The sequence below is a fragment of the Alosa sapidissima genome, chromosome 16 (assembly GCF_018492685.1).
Source record: "Alosa sapidissima isolate fAloSap1 chromosome 16, fAloSap1.pri, whole genome shotgun sequence".
Classification (NCBI taxonomy): Eukaryota; Metazoa; Chordata; class Actinopteri; order Clupeiformes; family Clupeidae; genus Alosa; species Alosa sapidissima.
Window position 1 is genome coordinate 28,963,033 of NC_055972.1, and position 19,647 is coordinate 28,982,679.

The 19,647-nt window shown below is 43.2% G+C and overlaps 1 protein-coding gene across 3 annotated transcripts in view; it reads left to right on the forward strand.

Moving 5' to 3' along the window:
• The window catches only part of adgrb3 (adhesion G protein-coupled receptor B3), a 146,576-nt gene that overhangs the window by 95,565 nt on the left and 31,364 nt on the right, over positions 1–19,647 (forward strand). For all 3 annotated transcript variants that reach the window (XM_042065809.1, XM_042065811.1, XM_042065810.1), the window contains 7 exons: positions 1,777–1,923; positions 3,983–4,058; positions 7,841–7,943; positions 9,573–9,616; positions 17,410–17,536; positions 19,106–19,209; positions 19,514–19,616. In XM_042065809.1, coding sequence (XP_041921743.1) covers positions 1,777–1,923; positions 3,983–4,058; positions 7,841–7,943; positions 9,573–9,616; positions 17,410–17,536; positions 19,106–19,209; positions 19,514–19,616 — 704 coding nt within the window. The remainder of the gene's footprint in view (positions 1–1,776; positions 1,924–3,982; positions 4,059–7,840; positions 7,944–9,572; positions 9,617–17,409; positions 17,537–19,105; positions 19,210–19,513; positions 19,617–19,647) is intronic.

Below are 19,647 nucleotides of genomic sequence, written 5' to 3' on the forward strand. Positions count from 1 at the left end.
TCTCACATGACATGCCACCCAATAATTACATAGATTACAACCTTACGGGGGCCATAGAGAATGAGAAAAGCAATCTTTCAATTTTCTCTCTCTCTGTCTCTCTTTCTCTCTCTCTGTTGTTTGCTTCCTTGCTCTCCAAGCATTGGGTTTGCATCCATGTGTAAAAGCCCCTTCAAAGCCATCCAAATGCATTGTAAAAGAGAGGGCTTACTGTCATTCTTAAACCTGTCGTACCACAGGTTCATACCAGCAAAAAGAGCTGGTGTCTGTCAATTACCAGAGCCGGAGAGAGAGAGAGAGAGAGAGAGAGAGAGAGAGAGAGAGAGAGAAAGTGAGAGAAGGAGAGAGGTTTCTTAAGAAGATCATTTCTCCGGGAATGCCAGCATAAAGTGGAGCGCTCGCTGTCATTTAGACGGGGGTGGAGGTGTTAGCGTCTAATCTGCCACCTCCATTGAAATCAATTAATTCCCTTCTCTCCAACTGAAAAGAAATACTGTAGGTGGATGAGAACATGTCTCTGTTGCTCCAGCCATTATCAGAGAGGTCGTGTTTATCCCGCTGTTAGCGTTAGCGGTTGCTACTCAGTCTGTGTGAAGGAGGAAGAGGAGGAGGTGGAGGAGGCGACATGATGGCATCTCTTGTGGCAGAACTCTGGACAGAGTCGCAGCTGTCGCCTCCTTGGTGAAGTTCACACCACCCAGCGTTAGTAAAGGCAGCCAGAACAACACATTGGATCAGATGCCCTTCCGACTGAGCCTAGTTAGCGGATGAGTGGAAAGAAACTGACTTTTTTTAATTCCAAAATGGGGTGTTTCATTAAAACACTCCCTGTTGAGCACACAGATTTTTGTCTGGCAGGTTTCTAATTGCACAGTGTTATTTCAGATAGATCTGGAGCCTCTTGTTATCTCCTAGAACAGAAGGATATGTGTCATTTTAGCAATTTATCAGGTCCTATGAAATCATTTTTCATTTGAATTTTACCCAAACTTCAGCATAGTGATGCACTTTCTTTAACCTTCACACTTGCATGTTTTCATATCTCTCCATGGTCCTATCCTGGGATGTGAATACGTTTGGAGATGCCTGACGCTTGTGTTCTGTGAAATTGACATTGAAAAAGAAGTAGTTTACTTGACATGCTGACCCCATGGGATATCATGCTTTGTGCAAACAGCTTACACACACACACACACACACACACAGTGACTCGTAAACAACTAAAAGGTTGCTGTGTGGGGCCACAGACCTGTCTCAGAGGAATAGAGGTGTTAGCCTGTTTTGACTGGTTTCTTGTGAGACGAAATGGGTGATATCCTAGCTGTGGCTGCATGTGTTGCTGCCACGTCATGCAAAGATGCCTCGTGCTGAGGCTATGAAACTACCCAAGGTGTGTAGCAGACATACGGGAGACAGCCCTGAGAGGTAGGGGACTCATAACAGCCGGTATGACTGATACAATTCAGAGAGGATTCTGACAGCAGGGATTAATGTCAGCCGTCAATGATTGGGTTATGTAATGCCGACACCTCGGCTGGAGGGTTTATTGAACATCTCACATGTATCCTGGGGCGTCAGTGCGTAAGCGAAGGAGCTATTGAATTTATCACACTTCACAAACTGTCAACTTCAAAAACAACTAACTAACTGTCTGTCTGTCTGTCCAGTCAAAATCACATTGTCTCATCCCAGTCACATTGTTACTCAAAAGCAGTGTGTGTGTGTGTGTCTGTGTGTGTGTGTGTGTTTGTGTGTGTGTGTGTGTTACTTCACCAGTGGCCAGCATCCAGAGGCTCCCGGCAGTGTCCGTCATGACCGACATCAATTTCCCCATGAAGGGCAGGAAGGGGATGGTGGACTGGGCCAGGAACTCTGAAGACAAAGTGGTCATCCCCAAGGGCATTTTTCTACCACAGTCTGCAGGTAAAGTAGACACACAGCACACAGCATCCATCAGCCGTGGATGGAGCGGCAGCCGTGGCCTACTGGTCAGGGCTTTGGGCTTGGAACCGAAGGGTTGGAGGGGCAGCCGTGGCCTACTGGTCAGGGCTTTGGGCTTGGAACCGAAGGGTTGGAGGGGCAGCCGTGGCCTACTGGTCAGGGCTTTGGGCTTGTAACCGAAGGGTTGCCGGTTCCAGTAGGACAAATGTGGGCGGGGGAAGTGGTTGAGCACTGCTCTCCCATACCCACATCCCCGGCTGAAGTGCCCTTGAGCAAGGCACCTAACCCCTCACTGCTCCCCTGTGCTGTTTGTGTTTCACTAATTTACGGATTGGGATAAATGCAGAGACCAAATTTCCCTCACGGGATCAAAAGAGTATATATACTTTCACACACACACACACTACTGTGCAGTCCATGTGATGTGTAACACCTGTGGTCACACTGTGCAAATAAAAAAAGTCACCCTATTACCGTAAGCAGAAACACAGCAATACATAGCCCATGTTTGTGGACTGAGACACAGTTTGCTTGATTGGTACAACATTCCCATGTATCCAATCTATGGAAATGTACACATTGATATATGGATGGCACCTCTAAATACATTCCCCCTTGGCTCACTCTTTAGTGTTGGTGTCACTGTAATATTTGTGTGAGAGGTTTCCTCCAGCTTTAGATCTTTTGGACGGGCTTCTCCTGAACCTCCGTGTGGCTTGTTTACCGTCGCCTCCCATTTGGTTCCTAAATCACTGCAGAGAGCCACAACAGTTGGTGCGTGGCCAGAGCACTGCTCAGTCGTGGCTGATTACATTTAGTTACTTCCCCGAGCCTGACCTTTTTGGTTGCTCCATCATCCACTGGAGTGCACCGTCAAGCCAGTTAAATATAGCTCCTGTCAGCGTATACAAGGTGCGAAAGTCGAGAACTGGAACGTGGGGGGGCGAAAATTCAGATCATTCATGATCACTTAAAATGCCAAACTTTAACAATAAAAACAAGCATGATGAGCTCGTGCATTCATTGTGAAATGTGTCCAGAACTCCTCGACTGGAAAGAACAGTCAGATCCAGACCCAGATGGTCATAATTAAGATTTCTGATGAGAGCTAGAGGGAGGTATCTCTGTGTAAAACAGAGACGCTGTCAGCTGGTCAGCTGCGAACCAAGTGGTTTGTGGTTTCACTCACCAGGGCAAAAGCCATTTTTATATTCAGGCAACACAGCATTTCTCAGCATCCACTTAAACAATGGCAGGTTGCAAGCCCTCTCCCTCTCGCATGCCAGACAATTCCGTTAATTAGTTTGATCAGTCTTATCTGAAGTATATCACAGATAGAGAAGGAAGGGAGAAAGGCGAGGCTGGATTGATGGGGGGCATAAGTCACTCTCTGTTCATTGCATGGAGCCTGGCAAGAATCTTCACTTTGTGAGAAATGCACGGAGACCTTCTTTAACAAGGGTCAGCTGCTCTGGCTTTGGGGAGGGATATTTTTCAACACGAAATAATGTACTCGCCAGATCAATCGCTCACGGGGGACAGCGCTAACGTATTGCTTAATGCACTGCTGGCAGTAAAGTTACAGGGGTGTGGGGAGCTTAGCTGGCACCACTGGGCCAAATATACGGTAGTCTAAAGCCAGCAAGCTTTAGATCTCACCGAGATCCCAGAGATTTAAGTAAAGTCCTTAATTTGTTATGTTTTGTTATTGTTTTAGCATTGTGTTGTATTGTGTGTGGAACATTGTGCTGTGTATTGATTCCAAATTAAAGTGGATGGGGAATGTTTATCATGCACCATTTATCATGCTCAGTTTCGTCCCTGAAGTCAAGCATCTCAAACTTTTTGTGGAACGCAATCCATCTCATATTGTGCCATTGTTGTTGTTTCACCTTTCTGCTTTCTGGTGGAAAGGATCAACTAACTGTTTATGTGAAAAATTACCCATCAGCAACAGCCCAGCCATTAAGAGGCTGCCTGGTTATGATATATATTGCTCTCCCAGCAATGTAACCAATCACATATCTGCATTCCTCCACAGACATGGATGGGTCACCTGTGTTCATACTTGGGACAGTCCTATACAAGACACTGGGGCTGATGTTGCCATCCCCAAAGTAAGTCAGTCACCACACAGACACACACTAATGAAAGTCATGATATCTATTCCCAGCATAATAGCTAATACATGATTTGTGTGTATTTGATTAAGACTTTGATACTGTATGCAAACACTGGGGCACCCTGGGAATACTGACTAACATTTTGTTTTTTGTAATTGTGGGGCAATAGGACACCAGAGAGGAAGTGTCTGACAACATTGTTGTTGTTCTTTGAGATGTCAACAACTTGCTTGGAATGACAATGATAGATTAATTTCACTCACAGGTTCTGTTCCTGTTATTTTTTTATATTTATTTTATTTACTTAGCACTCTCATTAAGTCCCACTAATGCATCTCTCCATAAAACGCTTGCTGAATTAATGTCCACGGACACTAGACAAACAAAAACACTAACCAAACATCTAAGTTCTCCTACACAATGACCAGACTGTCCATTTTGTTGTGGCTGGAGAAATAATCTCATGCCCAATATAATTCGTCCCTTAAAGTTTCCTGGAAGGACAATAGAACAGAATGCTTTCAGTTAATATGTTGCAATTCGTCCTCTACACCCTGTCGCTAGTAATTTCTACATGGACACATTTTAAAGGGCAACCCTAACAACACAAGTAAGCACAATTTCATTCTCAATTCATCATCAATTTAGAGTGGGAGAAAGCTGTCCAGCGCCATTAGATGTTTCAAAGGTTAAATCCAACATGATTGAATTTATGCATTCATGCTATTTTTGATCGATATTCAGTATACTGGACAATGCTTTTTCTTAGTTCACAAGTTAGGAGGGTGCTGGCACTTGTCTTCCTCTGCTCATTAGAAGTGTGTCTATGTCTTGTGGGTCAAGAGGCTGAAAAAATGAGGAATGACAGTTCAAGGAGACGCACTTAAAGACCCCAGTGGATTTATGATATGTATGTATGTATGTATGTATGTATGTATATATGTATGTATGTATGTATGTACGTATGTATGTATGTATGTAAGTATGTATGTATAGGTAAATAGATGTATAGATAGATAGATGTATACAGTAGATAGGTAGATAGAAATAGATAGATAGATAGATAGATAGATAATTTATTGATCCCCAGGGGAAATTGAAGAATTTCCAGAATTTATGTCAGTTGTACGAAGACGTTCTGTCAATTTTAGTAATGCCTGGAAAACGAGATTTAGTGTTTGTAATGAATGTGAAGGCACGATGTGGCGAAGTCCTAGTGGAAATACTCTGACAGAGGGGTAAGCTATACTGCAAGGTCAAGAGGCAGATTTGAGCTTTAATGATTTGATGATGGTGTTTTGTGACGGAGGAGTTAACAGGACATCAAGAGAGAAGAAAAGAGAAAATAGTAGGGAATGTACTGTATGAGACCCAGCTAGCGTAATGCTTGTTGAACACATCAAAGCTGAAAGGTTTCTTACTGAGTTTGTGTGCTGTCGTTGCCTGCCAGAAGAAGAAAAAAAAGCTCCTGTTCTCGCTTTCTCCCGCAGACCCGGAGGGAGCGTAGGAGAGCATTGACCTCCTAGGACAATGCCTAGAGTGCACCTGAGCTGTCAGTCTTGCTTTCTTCCCCACCGTTCGCTTTCGCGCTGACCCGCAGTGTGTTGTCTCCATGGGATACAAGCCCCCAGGGGTGGGAGCACAGCAGGAAGAAAGAAAGAGGGAAAAAAATGACAGAAAAGCAGAGCGAGATTTCCTTAAAAAAACGCTCTGCTCCTTAGCAACTCAAAAGAATAGATAGACATCTAGGGAACCAGCAACACACCTTTGCCCATGTGTGAGGAGTGTTTTTTATTGTCGGGAAGAGGTTGGAGAGGGAGAACAGAAGCCTGCATGACTTTGTGGTGACAAGGGGAAACTTTCGTAGGGCACAGTTGCATAAGACTAAACTTTGCAGGAGTGCAAAAAAAAAAGATGTCTGTCTATGAGGATGAGTTGCACTTTAGTGATTTCTTGATTTCCCCACTAAAACACATCATGTGGAACAACATGTCCTGAAGCGGGGGAAGGAAACTTTAGAAGTGCAAAGCTATGACATTGTCAGCTGGAAGGCTTTTATGCGAAAGTGATGAATTGTAACTTGCATTTTAATTAAGCATGACCCAAATAAGCTAAATGAGTAATCAAAGTAATTACAGTGAGTTGCAGTCCTTCTTTATACTGTATATGACTCTAATCATATGCTCCGTACTCCACCATGACTTCTGTGATTGCTAAGAAAAGAAATGTCTTTGTACCTGAGGTATAAAAAATGCCTACTTTCATAATCACTGAGGTAAGGCTTTTGTTCAAGAATACATTATCCGAAGAAGGAAGTGCCATCCATTTTCTATGCAGGTATGAACTTTGAGGACATTCATTGCGGCAAAAGTATGACCAGAATGAAATAATCAAAGACAAAAGGGGGGTTGTCAGGATAGGTTAGCTGTGGGATTTTTCTCTGCCATATTCGACAGATGCCGTTTCTATGATAAAAGAGCACTGAATGAAAATATCTCTTTAGGATTCTAGCTGTTTGGCAAGAAAGGCTATACAGTATATACAGTGAATCTTTCAAGGGATGGAGTTCCTGTGCTGTGTCTATGCTCAATCTTGGTGTCTTGGATCAAATGGACCGTGAAATCATGCCCAGAGTTGGCCTTTGTGACAAATGTTTCTGTGGAAATGTTCTTCGTTCTGGTTGTTCGTGTGTGTGTGTGTGTGTGTGTGTGTGTGTGTGTGTGTAATCAAAGCTCATTATGCTTGCCATGGGGAGGAAAGAACGCAAAGATTTTGCTTTAAACTAAGACCCTAAGAGCTCTTGTAATTAAATGTATTTGTGTGCTTTAATTTCCGAATGCAATTTGGTAAGGCTTGGTGAGAGTTTAATCAGTATCTGCTGACAAAATAAAAGGAAATCTTGTTTGTGTAACACTAGCATGTACACGAATGTATCACATTTGCCAAATGTGATCGACAGCGTTTGTTATGTATGTTTTTTCAGTCAGAATGAACTATTCGCATTAGACCCTTCCCTGGGGGGTGGGGGGAGGGGGGGTGGGGGGTTATGATGTTATGTGCTGGGCTAATTACCTCAATCATCACACTGTAATTGGTGGCAGATGCATCCACCTGAACAAAATGAAAGGCCTGTCAAGAGGTGCCACTCTGCTGTTTGGCTGTTTCATATTTTTGTTTTCTGTGTTGTGATTGAATATTGCCTAAATCGCCTAAAGTAACAGTTATGGAGCTGTGAGTGCCTCTTAACTAAGGCTTCACAAATTGTCTCCAATAACAGTTGGATCATTTGCATAGAGAAGAGCACCAGAAGTGATTTGGCTACTGGGATATTGTCTTTGTCCTGCCTTGCCCTTTGGGGGGAAGGTTGGCAGACAAAGACACCCCCCTCCATCACAAAAAAAAGGCATTTCCGGGAGCTATAGGACTGGATGTGCAGCCATTCACAAATCAATTGTTACTGTGGAGGTTAATGTAAGGCAGTTCCCTGGCATGTGACTGAGGGAAACCACATTTTAGAAGTCATAAATTTAGATGACCTGAATATGACTTGTCAGAATTGAATCTCACCTTGGATAATTTAAAGTGCACCATATAAAGTGACCTTGGTGACAGGCAGAGTTTCTTTTTTTACTTTAGTTTACTGTTTTATTATTTGAGTTATTATTGAGTAGATGGGTATAGTAATAGAAATGGCACATATGATTTGCCATAGAGGAGGTGTAGTCATGCTTTTGCTCTTTGCTCTTGGTTTTGACACACTTCCATTTCTTGTGCAGGAATAACACAGCTGTGAACTCCAAGGTCATCGCCGTGACGGTGCGCCCAGAGCCAAAGGTCACAGAGGTGCAGATGGAGATCGAGCTCGCTCACCTGGCCAATGTAAGTAAACTCCCTCCACACAGTGCAAACACTGACTGTACACACCTCTTCTTATTCAAAACACTCAGGGCCAGATTTACGTACACTTGCAAACGCAGCATTGTCAGCGGCATGGCCAAACGCTGTGCTTCTTCATTTTACGTGGGCGCAAAAGCTTTAATACAGCTACCCCTTAGCTATCTATCTTTCTATCTACCTATCTACTGTATACATCTATCTATCTATACATCTATTTACCTATACATACATACTCACATACATACATACATACATACATACATACGTACGTACATACATACATACATACATACATACATACATACATACATACATAATTAAATATACATATATACATACATACATACATACATACATACAGTATACAGTCAAATGTATCTACATCTATATATTAGTATGTTGGAGGTGGAATGGACAGTCCATGAAATACATATGTCTACTATTGTGTGTGTACTGTATCAATTACTGTCTGCTCAAATCCATACAACATTGACTTCTTCTTGTTAGCATATATTTGTCCAATCTACTGTACACAGGAATGCTCCTCTGCATACACTAGTACACATTTGCTCATAGTGATCATGAGGCCATGGCTTCGTCCCCTAGTCTGTGCATCTCTCAGCATGACATTACTCCATACTCCGTCCATACTGCATACTGCTCTCTCTGATTCCCAAAGTGTAAATGTGCATAGTCACTCAGTTCATCTTCCGTGCATACTAAATGCACATCTATTCCCTCTGTCAGCCTATGCTCCACTTTAAATGCTGAATGTTTTCACGCAGTGTGTGCGCACGGACCCGAGGGCTCCATAAATTAGTGACAGAAATGAGATTTGAATCACAAATGGCTCAAAACGACGATGACAACCATGTATATAGATTTTCACTTCCCCCAATGCATTATGATAGCCGTTTCAAAAGACATTCAATTAAATCAAAACTTGCTGCCAACTTTAAACTTGACAGACGGGCTCCCCATAATGGCTCTGGCTAGTTTTCACCCCCTAACTTATTTAATATACGTGTAGTTTGAAGTGCCTTCTGCAATCTTTCAGACAGGCATGAGAAGAAGCCTCATCTGGTGATACTTGACATCGTTTGGCAGGCGAGCACGTGTTCTGCTCTCACTCCTTGCAAACGCACGAGGTCACATGTCCCTGTCAAACTTCACAAGGGGAATTGGTCAGGATTCGTCCTCTGGCTTTGTCGCCTGACTGACGGGGGCCATATGTTCAAAGCGCATTAATCAACAAACAAAGGAGAGTAATTAGTTCAATAATTAATTTGCAGGGGCTCTGGGTGGTCCTGTTTTTAAGTGTCAGGATACCACACAGCTCTATAGTTGGATAATTACAAGGACAGGGGCTTTTACAGCCGAGTACTTTGCTTTAACATCATAGATAGAGGGGGCAATCTATTGAATACAGGGTCTCTAATCAGCCCAAGACCCCTGTTAGCAAATTCCACTGTAGCTTGTGTACCTTTTTTGAGACTGTGCCATTTTTTGGTCAATTATATTTTGGGCAGATTGATTCAAAAATATGTTTTCTTTTTGGCGAGTGCCTTGCCATTGATGTTACTGCATGTTCTTCTCTCCTTTTTCTCATAGGGAACAAAGAATCCTTTCTGTGCATTGTGGGATAGTACCATCATGTAAGTAAAGCCATTTTCCTGCCTCTGAATGTCCTGTAGCTCTGTATCCATGGAAACCCACACATGGAAACTAATGTGTCATGTGTATCTAGGCAGCACAGACTGGATTTGTTATGTGTGCTGTATATAGGCCCACGCTATGCCATAACCTTGTGAAAATAATGAGATTCTTGTTTTTTAGATGTATCCCTTTAATGGTTTTGCATTAAGCAACTTGGTCCACCCAAAGACCTTTGTGGTCTTCTCCTTATTCATTTTATCCAGCACTGTGAACACAATGCTGTGTGGTGTATTGTGCTGTGAATGCTGGTGCTTTTTCCACCTCGGTCTTCATTTGCTCTCGAACCTATCAAGCCATGTCCACTTCAGTTAATTCTCTGTTATACCGCAAACTGCAATTAACGCCTCTTCACCGTGGTATTGACAGCTTCCCCCAATGGACAGGACCTTAAGGCGGGGATCACACTGGCCAGCGGCAAACAGCAGCGACAAGCTTAGTGCAGCACTCAGACCATAATAAGTTCTATCTCGGTCCTAAGTAACCCAAACGGTTTGCCTAAACTGACAATTGAATACGCTTGCGTTGCGCTTTGAAAGTTGAACCAAGTTCAACGCTCAGCTTGTTCAACGCTAGCATCACACTATAGCGCTGCCACTGTCCGCTGCCGAACCATAGAGAACAACAGGAAACCTGCCGTTTGCCGTTGGTCAGTGTGATCCCCGCCTAAGGAATTAGGTGTCAGGTTCAGGCCAGCCACTCTTGAGCTGGGCAGGAGGGGTCTATCAGAGCTCAGCTGCTCCCTTCTGATGTAGGAGCCTAGCTGATCTGATAGTGAACGGCCTCATCAGCCAGATCAGTCATCATCATGAGAACAAGCTCTCTGATCAGCAGAGTGCAAAGCAAATCAGCTCACAAAAGACGAGTCCTTTGTGTAGTGCTATAGCACCACAGAACTGAAGTTCAACAGTCCACACAGAGCTATGCTGAGTTTAGATAACATCATCAAAGCAGATTTGTATCATTGTATCATTGCATTATTTGAGGGTTATCTATAGATTACGGACAGATTCTATATGTTGCGTACAGTATAGATTAAGGTGATAAGATTGAGATATAAGTCCTCTTTTAAGATTGAGATATAAGTCCTGAAGAGCAGATTCATTAGTGTTTGTCAGTGAAATAAACATACTTACCCTCAGGGTAATATGATAAAGTAATCCCAGATCATTAAGAGTTCCGCTACGCTGTTGTTGGCACTTGTGTTGCCTTTTAATCTGTTATTTGAAAATAACTCTGAGGAACTCAAAGTTCCCATTTCGCATGTCAGTGCAGACCTCTACCATGTGTCATGGGAACACTCATTGACTCCTGAGTTAAAAAGTGACATCAAATGACAATCTCACAGCAATTATTTCATCTTTCCTCCCTGGATTTCTTTCGGAAAGCTAAAAAAAAAAAAACAGAAGGCAGCTCGTCTATTTCGCAAATTGAAAATGGCTGCAATTTAATCTTAATAACTCTCAAATATGAAAATTGCTCCATGCTTCTGCCGCTGCTGCTGCTGCTGCTGCTGCTGCTGAGGCTGTTGGACCAAGCGGGGCCACCGTCTTTCCTTTTCACTGAAAAGATAAGGAAATAGAGAAAGCATATTCTTCCAAATTCAATTTTTATTGAATCAGGGCCACACGAGTCTGCCCTCTCAAGTATAATTGGAACTATGGGGAAGGATTGGGGCCCCATGGTATTCTAACAGTCATCTTTAAGTGCAGAGGGAGGAAGCTGAAAAACTGGCGCGTTATTAGTGTATTAATCAAAGCCGTTTAAGCCATGTTTGATTCGATAGTTGATGGAGGAACACGTTTCTTGACGTCTGTTCACTCTATATGACGACGTGGGATTCATGATTATTCATGATCATAGATATATGTTATTTGTACTGCTCACTAATCTGTTTGGCAGATGTGTTCATGTGCGCACACATGCTCGTCAATTAATTTTGATTTGAAAATGTGTGTACACAGCCCGTGGAGCTAAATGCTCAAATAATCGTGGAGCGTGTCTGTCTGTCATCCTTCCAAGCTGATTGACGTGATTGTGCATATTGTGACATTTTTTTTGGAATCAAGGCAAATAATGATCCCATATCAGCAACATAATGAATTCATTACACACAAGCATCCTTATGATTGTCAGCCTGTTTATACATGTTAGGGATGATATCCTACGTTACTTCCAGAGCTTGAAGTTCAGTACTGTGACAGAATTTAGGCATGAATTGAGCCCTTTAAGATTTGAAAATAGATTGTTATACTGTACATGAAAAAAATCTGAATCTGTAAAATCTGTATTAACATCAGATTTGTTTTGAGCCTAGAAGAAATAATGCATACTGTGTATGTTATAAGGCTTTTTATACATTTTTGGGAACACATACATTTTTTAAAAAGGTTATTTCATGTTCATGAATCTTTAAAAACATGTCGTCCACATATGAAAGTGAGCTGAGTGACTACCCATGTACAAGCAGCACAAACAGCCTTCTTCCATACTGTACGTGTCCATGTTACTGTGTCCTCCAGTGAGCAGTGGGCTCCAGCGCGTCCCCAGACCACTGCTAAGGAGCCATCACTGCCCACCCTTCCTCCCATACATTTACTCTTCACTCTCTCTGTATAGCCACAGAAGCCACATGAGCAGTTAGCCCTGCAGTGACCTCCCCCTGTGTGCACGGCCAGGCATGGCGTCCGCTGCCAACCAAGTGCTTTCAGAGCATCACGATACGTGGCACCGGCCATTCGGGAGTGCAGGTCAAGACGCAGTGTGCTGACACACTGCCATTACCAGTGATTACTCTAATGGACCGCCTGAACAATAGGTAAATAAATAATGAAAGGCCGGCTCTGGGAAACGGACCCAGCATCTTTGGCTGTTGAGGGGTCTGATTGCATCTGATTTGGAGTCTACAGAGGGACAGACAGGGCAAAATAATAAAATACAGTATGCCTGGGTAGCACTCATTATATCTCCAAACTCTCAATAAAATTGTGGGTATAAGAAAAAGTGGGTATAAGAAAACTCTTTCAGTTTATCGAAGTGCATACACTTAGAAATAGATACTTTTTCCTCAATAGATATTTGAGTTGAGATCAGTCTTGCATTCACTGAAGCAAAATGCAGATATTTGTGTTTATGTCCGTGTCCTAGGCCCCATGTCTCAAAGAAAGTGAATGTTTCCAAACAGCATCATTTCATGCAACAGATAAAAGCTAACCCCCCCCCCCATACCTTATCACACTCTCTTCTCCACATCCCTCGCATGGCTGAGATCCAGCTCCTATCCTCTGTTGCCATTGTGCTGCTCAGAAGGTTTTAGTGTTTAGTGGAATCACAGGCATCAACAACTTCGATGTCATCAACAACTTTGTTATCATACACAATCAATAAGCCCGGTCTGATTGTGGGAGTCTGTCAAGCGTGAATGTTTGCCTCCCTATCTCTCTGCCTTTAAAGTTTAAAGGGCTTTAATGATTTCAGTGGCCCTGTTGCCTTAGCCATCCTTTGTTGAGTTACAGAACCAAACCCACTTTCTCCAGACCATGTGTCTTTTTTTCAATTCCAATGCACTGACGTTTGATAATAGCTTTTGGGCAGCTTTTTTTCTCTCCTCAAAAATGACCATTCCTTTCTGGAAAAGCCTGCCCGTCTTCTTCTTTTGTTCTTAAGTCAGTGGACAAGGAAAGTGCCACAAATGCCAGTGGACGTGCTTGACCCCCCCCCCTTCTTCCCGCACCAATGCACCTCTGTCCCCTCTAACCCCTAGCAGTGGCTGTGGTGCATTTATAATATGCCAGATGAACTCCATGGAGACTTGCCTTTGTTTCCCCCTTGAATCCCTACTGCTTTGATATGGCCAGAGATGCAGACAGCATCACCTCTGCAGGTGACCGGTCGGCCGCAGCAATGACCGCCATCTGCAGCACTCCACATAGTCATTTCCTTTAAAGACATTGGCTCTGTCGCAGGTAGTGCAGTTAACTAGTGACAATCCTAACGGTCAGTGACTGGACACAACCAAATTTCCTTTAAAGTCATTGGCTATGTTGCAGATAGTGCAGGTCACTAGTGACAATCCTATTGGTCAGTGACTGGGCAATGGAATGAAACAACAATGATACTTGTTTTCTATGATTGTGTTTTGCAGCTTGAATGTCTTTTGGCTTTGTTTGTATGACAAACTCTGCTCCATTAGTTGTCGGCAGTGCAACTTCTCTTTCATTTTTTTCCTTTTCAAAACCACAATGCCAATAATTCATTCCTCCCATTCTCTCTGATGGAGCGCCTGAGTCCCTTGTGTTGCTCCTGCCTGCTTCTTGCGTTGGAATTAGGGAGGCGAGCTGTGGAGAAGCTCTAATTATATGTCAAAATATCAGCCGAGTGGCCAAATGTAATTAAATCTGCCTCATTTGTCTATTGGCTGTCGAGCCCTGTATAAATCACCTAAGGAGACACTTACCTCTCACTTTCCCGATGCTGTACGTCAAATCAAATCACCTCAGCATTTTTTTTTTTATTAATTTTTTGGTATTTGGTGCCATTTATTTCTATAGCAATATTTTCTTCCTGGGCTTTCATACAACAGGGACTGTCTAGGCTTACTTTGTTGTTAAAGTGGTTGTTAAACAGGAGAGCAGAGCGCAAGTTCAGATGAGCGAAAAACACAGCTGGAGTTCTGACTTCTTATTATGATGTGAAGTATGTTTCATTCATGAACCATTAGCAGAATATGCACGGGAGACATTTAATTTCCTTCGCTCCAGCGCAAGGTTGAGCGGCCTTGATGAGAGAAGATGCGGTGTGTGGTTGAACTGCACGCATGCATACATGCTCATCCAAACACTCACTAATCTACACACACACACACACCGTCTTCTGTTCATGACAGTCCATGAAATACCGCTGATTATTTCTGTTGTGTCGAATCAGTATTTTTAGGCCCATCACTTAAGAGACCAATGTACTTCTAAGTCAGCCATCATTATTAGAGCGTGCCATTGCGACTCACTGATCCCTTATATCACAGAAGTCCATAACGAACCCAGACATTATTATTATCTAAAATTATAGGTACAAGTTTTGCATTTTATATGCCTGTAACACAGAGTTATGACTAGTATGGCAAATTATACTAATAACATATAAACAACTCGCCATAGACTTTCTGACCAGGTGTACAATAGCGATTTTTAGACAATGCGCTAAGCCACTCCCTAAGTTGTTAATTGCCACACCCCTGGGTGCATTGTTTAAAAAATAAACGTGCAAAATAAGGAATTTAATAAGGAATGTTTATGTTTATTATATGTTTGATATTCACAGCCTGGCCTATACTTAACTCACCCATTTATTTGTCATAGTTTTGCCTGTTGAGTACCTTTTTGGCAGAAACTGCCATCCTTGCTAATTAGTTGTACTTCAGAAGCCAATTACCGGTACATTCGTAGTCAGTGTCATGTAGAGATAGCTTAAGACATCTACATAACCGCAAAGCACCGTATTTAGATCCTAACAAATGCACTAGCAGCACCTCACAAATGCATAGTGACATTCACTTACAGTACTTACTTATTCATTTTAGTTGTTATCCAAAGCAACCTGTATATGTCAGTTATTAAAAGGGCCAGTCTCCCCAGAGTCATGTCGGGTTAAGTGGCATGGCCCAGTCTAGTCTTGTAGGGGTTGTTCTCTGCCTGTAGAGCTCTGCCCACCTCTCTTTACTGCATGGCGGCAGGCGGCCGGTGGTCCCTCTCTCCCATCTGAGAATATTCCAGGGTCTCATGAAGACCAAGCTCGTTACCGTTATGTCCAGATTTCTCACCTTGGGCTGCTCTGTGCAGAGGTGTGTGTGTGTGTGTGTGTGTGTGTGTGTGTGTGTGTGTGTGTGTGTGTCTGTGTATGTTGTAGAGACAAGGTGTGGATCCGGTGTCCCTTGTTAATCCGGCTTTACAGAGTCAAGAGACACGTGCTGAGTTTCCGTACCGCTGGCTCATACTCACCCAAGAGACTTTGAGGAGAGCCCAATGAGGATAGCCAATCAGCAGTACAGTCACCTGAAGAAAAGTCCAGTCTGTGCACTAGTGCAGGTCTAGTCCTTACAGCTCAGCTCATGCTAATCGTTCATAAAAACATGCATACAGAATCAGGGATTTACGATGATATCCCCAGTCTTTATTCACAAATCCCAATTGAAGACTTGGATGGCTTCAGTGTCGCTTTCCAGCCTCCATTTGTTATAATTAAACAAACTGACGGTCACTGAAGCATTCTCTTTGGAGAAAGGTTTTGCTGACATGCACAGAGCCTGGAGTAAATGAATGCAGTATAGTCTGGGGGGCTTCCTAATCATCTCAGAGAATGAATAAGTATTGGCGTGGCAGTGGTGGAATTGTCAAGAGAAGTGGCTTCTTCACTTCTCTTCTCTGTCGACTGTCTCGATCGATTCTGTATTAACCACTCCACTGTGGAGAGGGCTTTGGTCTCACCTGTGTCTGTTGCACAACCTCACGGGAGCATGTGAAATATCTCTTTAGGTGTGTGTGTGTGTGTGAGTATGTGTGTGAGAGAGGGAGAGAGATGTGCATTTCCACAATACTTGGTTGCATGTTTAGAAACTTGTAGTTAGAGTTGTATGCTACCCCCCCCCCCCCCACACACACACACACACACACACACATTAACAGAGAGAGAGGGGGGGGGACTGAAAGCAACTGGTAAAAGTATTGTGATGTGTTTGATTTGAATATAACTGGAATGCCATCGGTCATGTGGGCTTATGTGATACCCACAGCAGATATCTGTCGCAGTCTGTGAAGAGTAAAAGTTTAGGTGTTTGGGATTGAGGAAACGCGATGTCTGTGGTTGTGGCTGCCACAGGGAGAGACAAAATGGGCTACTACCACCAGTGTGTTTTCATAGGGTGGTGCGTTATTATGCTGGAATTTCGGCAACATCTAATATCTCAGCAAATTAAGCCAAGTGCGGGAGAATGATTATAAACAATATAGTAATGTTTGAATACACTATGTATTTACGGAATAGGTATTTGTCAGTGTGGAAAAAAGACAGAATTTTCTCCCTGTCGTGTACTGTGTGTGCAGAACCTCCCCCCTCCTCCGTAGAAGCAGGAGAGGAGAACAGAGTATCAATCTAATGCCGTCCACCGTTCCCAGGCTGAAATTTTCCCTTAGGAAGCGTCCAAAAGCTTCTAATTACAACAGCTAGGGGGAAAGATCAACCTAAAGGGGCAGATATTAAAATAACAACCTCCGGGAAAGGAGAAGAAAATACGAGTGATTTTCGGAAGGAAAAAAAAAACCGTACGCGGTCTTCAGTTTCGGTTGGAAAAGTCCGGGTAAAGATGTTTGCCTTTTGTATTTTGCTTGCTGTGTCTTGCATAGGTGTTTTACCCGATCGCTGTTGTAATGTAATGTTTTCATATTTAGGCTATTTGAAACGCAAATGTTTTTAAGAAATGGCGTATGGAAGAATTGAATCATTCAGCAGCATCGCATTTGGACAGCTCCACACTGGCTCTGCTCACCGTTAGAGCTAGCGATAAATACTCAGGACTAAATTGCCGGCTGCTTTGACTTGTATGTCATCATCTTATTTTCAGATTCGGTATAAGTAGATTAGACGCAGTGTTTTGGGATCGTAATCTAGACAGATTTTCAAAAGCCCTTTTAAATCGAACTATGGAACAGAATTAATATTCTTTGCCTCCCTCTCCTTGCAGGAACGATTCTTGGGGAACCTGGTCCTCCAGAGGATGCAAAACCGTGCTTACCGATGCATCCCATACTAAATGCTTATGTGATCGTGTATCTACCTTCGCCATTTTGGCTCAACAACCACGAGAAATAGTAAGTGGTGTTCAGTTTGCTTTTGATGTAACAGATTGCTTGCGTGGAATCATTGTTTTACGTGGGTTAGTGCCTTAGCGAGTGCTTCATTGTAATGCATAGCGTGCCGTTATAAATTGTTACTCCATCTGAAGGACGCCAAGTGTGTTGTGCCCACTCGCATCAGTATACGTCTGTGTTGATTTTTTGAAGATAAGGATCTTCATTCTTCCACACAGGAGTATGCATTAGACCGCGCTTCTGTGTGTGTGTGTGTCTGTGTGTGTGTGTGCGCGCGCGCGCGCGCGTGTTTATGCCGCTTTATCCTGTATGCAGTAGCCTACACATTCATATGCTCTCTATGTCTCCTGTGTAGTGCACCTGTTTTATCTGCCATATCATGCCAGATCAGACATCTTAGTTGTGTCTTAGTCGTGTGCTCCTCTGATGAGCGTGGGCTATAAGCAATAGGAAATGCTTACTCTGTTAATGTGTGATGCCCTGTGCATGCAAGAGCTTGTTATTCATCACATCTCACTAATTGGATATCAGTCATGTTATGGCAGTCCCAGTAAAGCAGATGTTGTTGGTTGCAGCAGAGATGCTTGCTGTAACAGGTGACAAAATGGGGTCTGTTTTTTTCCCCCTTCTTTTTTTTGTTCTATCTTCTGTGATGTTTTCGTAAATGTTTCTAGACATATTTCAGGCTCAGTTGCTAAGGTGACAGAGATGTCAGTGTTGTCTTTTATTTACATGCAGCAGGGGTGAAGTTTAATAACTCTGTTCATTGCGAATGCGCTGCTGATATGTCAAGATGACTTGTGGCCCCCTGGAGGGGTGGCGCTAGGCAGAGGCCCGATGTCAGGTGGGATTCAGAGGAGGAGAGCCATCAATAAAGGCCTAGCAGGCTGATAACGCTGGAAGGTAGCACTGCAGCTTCTGCTAGCATGATGGGTGAGGGTAGTAGAATAGAATACAGCAGGAGATTGAGATAGTGAGCACACTGGCTTGGGTTTGAGGTCAGGAATAGCACAGTTGTGGGCATGACAGTAAATAACGTTTATCACTTCTGTTTTTTTGTCATTTATGTCTTTTATAGGGTTAAATTAACATTGTGCTGTATGATGACACAGTATTAGGTCTATTTATTACCTATTTTTAAGATGAATACTCTTATATTGAAGTGTGTTTCATAATAATAACCCTATTGTTTATCACCTGTCTTGCTTCTTATTGCAGGTAGACCTTTGCTAATGTGATGTATAACATTCTTTAGCCATCCCCTCGCCATTAAATTACTATATGTTGTTGCATGGCTGCAAATTGGACAAGATTTCAAAACGGTGCTGTGCCAGAGTGTCAGTGCTGAGCTCTGAACACAGTGTCATCTTATGTGTTATTGTGCTCTTGATTATTGATCATGTTTCAGCCATGTTGTGGCTTCTTTGGCAAAAGGGACATGCCATGAAGCATCGTCCACATGCCATAAAGCATCGTCCACTCCCCCCCCCCCCCCCCCCACTGTGACCATCACATGAAACAAGTCCTGGCTCTCCTTGTGATCTCTCTCTCTCTCTCTCTCTCTCGCAGACCATGGAGTACACAGGGGTTCCGTCTGTGACACTGGTCATTGGCTGCGGCCTGTCCTGTCTGGCCTTGATCACGTTGGCAGTGGTCTATGCCGTGCTCTGGAGGTAGGTGCATTTTAATGAGCACAATGCAGATTGCTTTTTTTTAATATGGTCCTGCTGAGAAAGCCACTGCTCAGCACCTGGCATGGTGTTTCACAACAGACCCCCCCATACCCCCCCCCCCCCCCAAGATGTGCCATCAACATGCCTCAATTTAAATGTCACCGACCAGCAGCAATTTATGAAACCTCATGCCACTGGAGGAATGCAATCACTGCTTGTGTGACGTAAACTGATGCTAGTTGTCAATCAAGCATCCGGATTTATTGACTTTGTTCCTGTGCTGCTATTGTTGTTGTTCTTCTAGATACATCAGGTCCGAGCGGTCAATCATCTTGATTAACTTCTGTCTGTCCATTATCTGCTCCAACATCCTCATCTTGGTAGGACAGACGCAAACTCACAATGCAGTAAGTAGCCATTTTTCAATTTCTGTTCTTA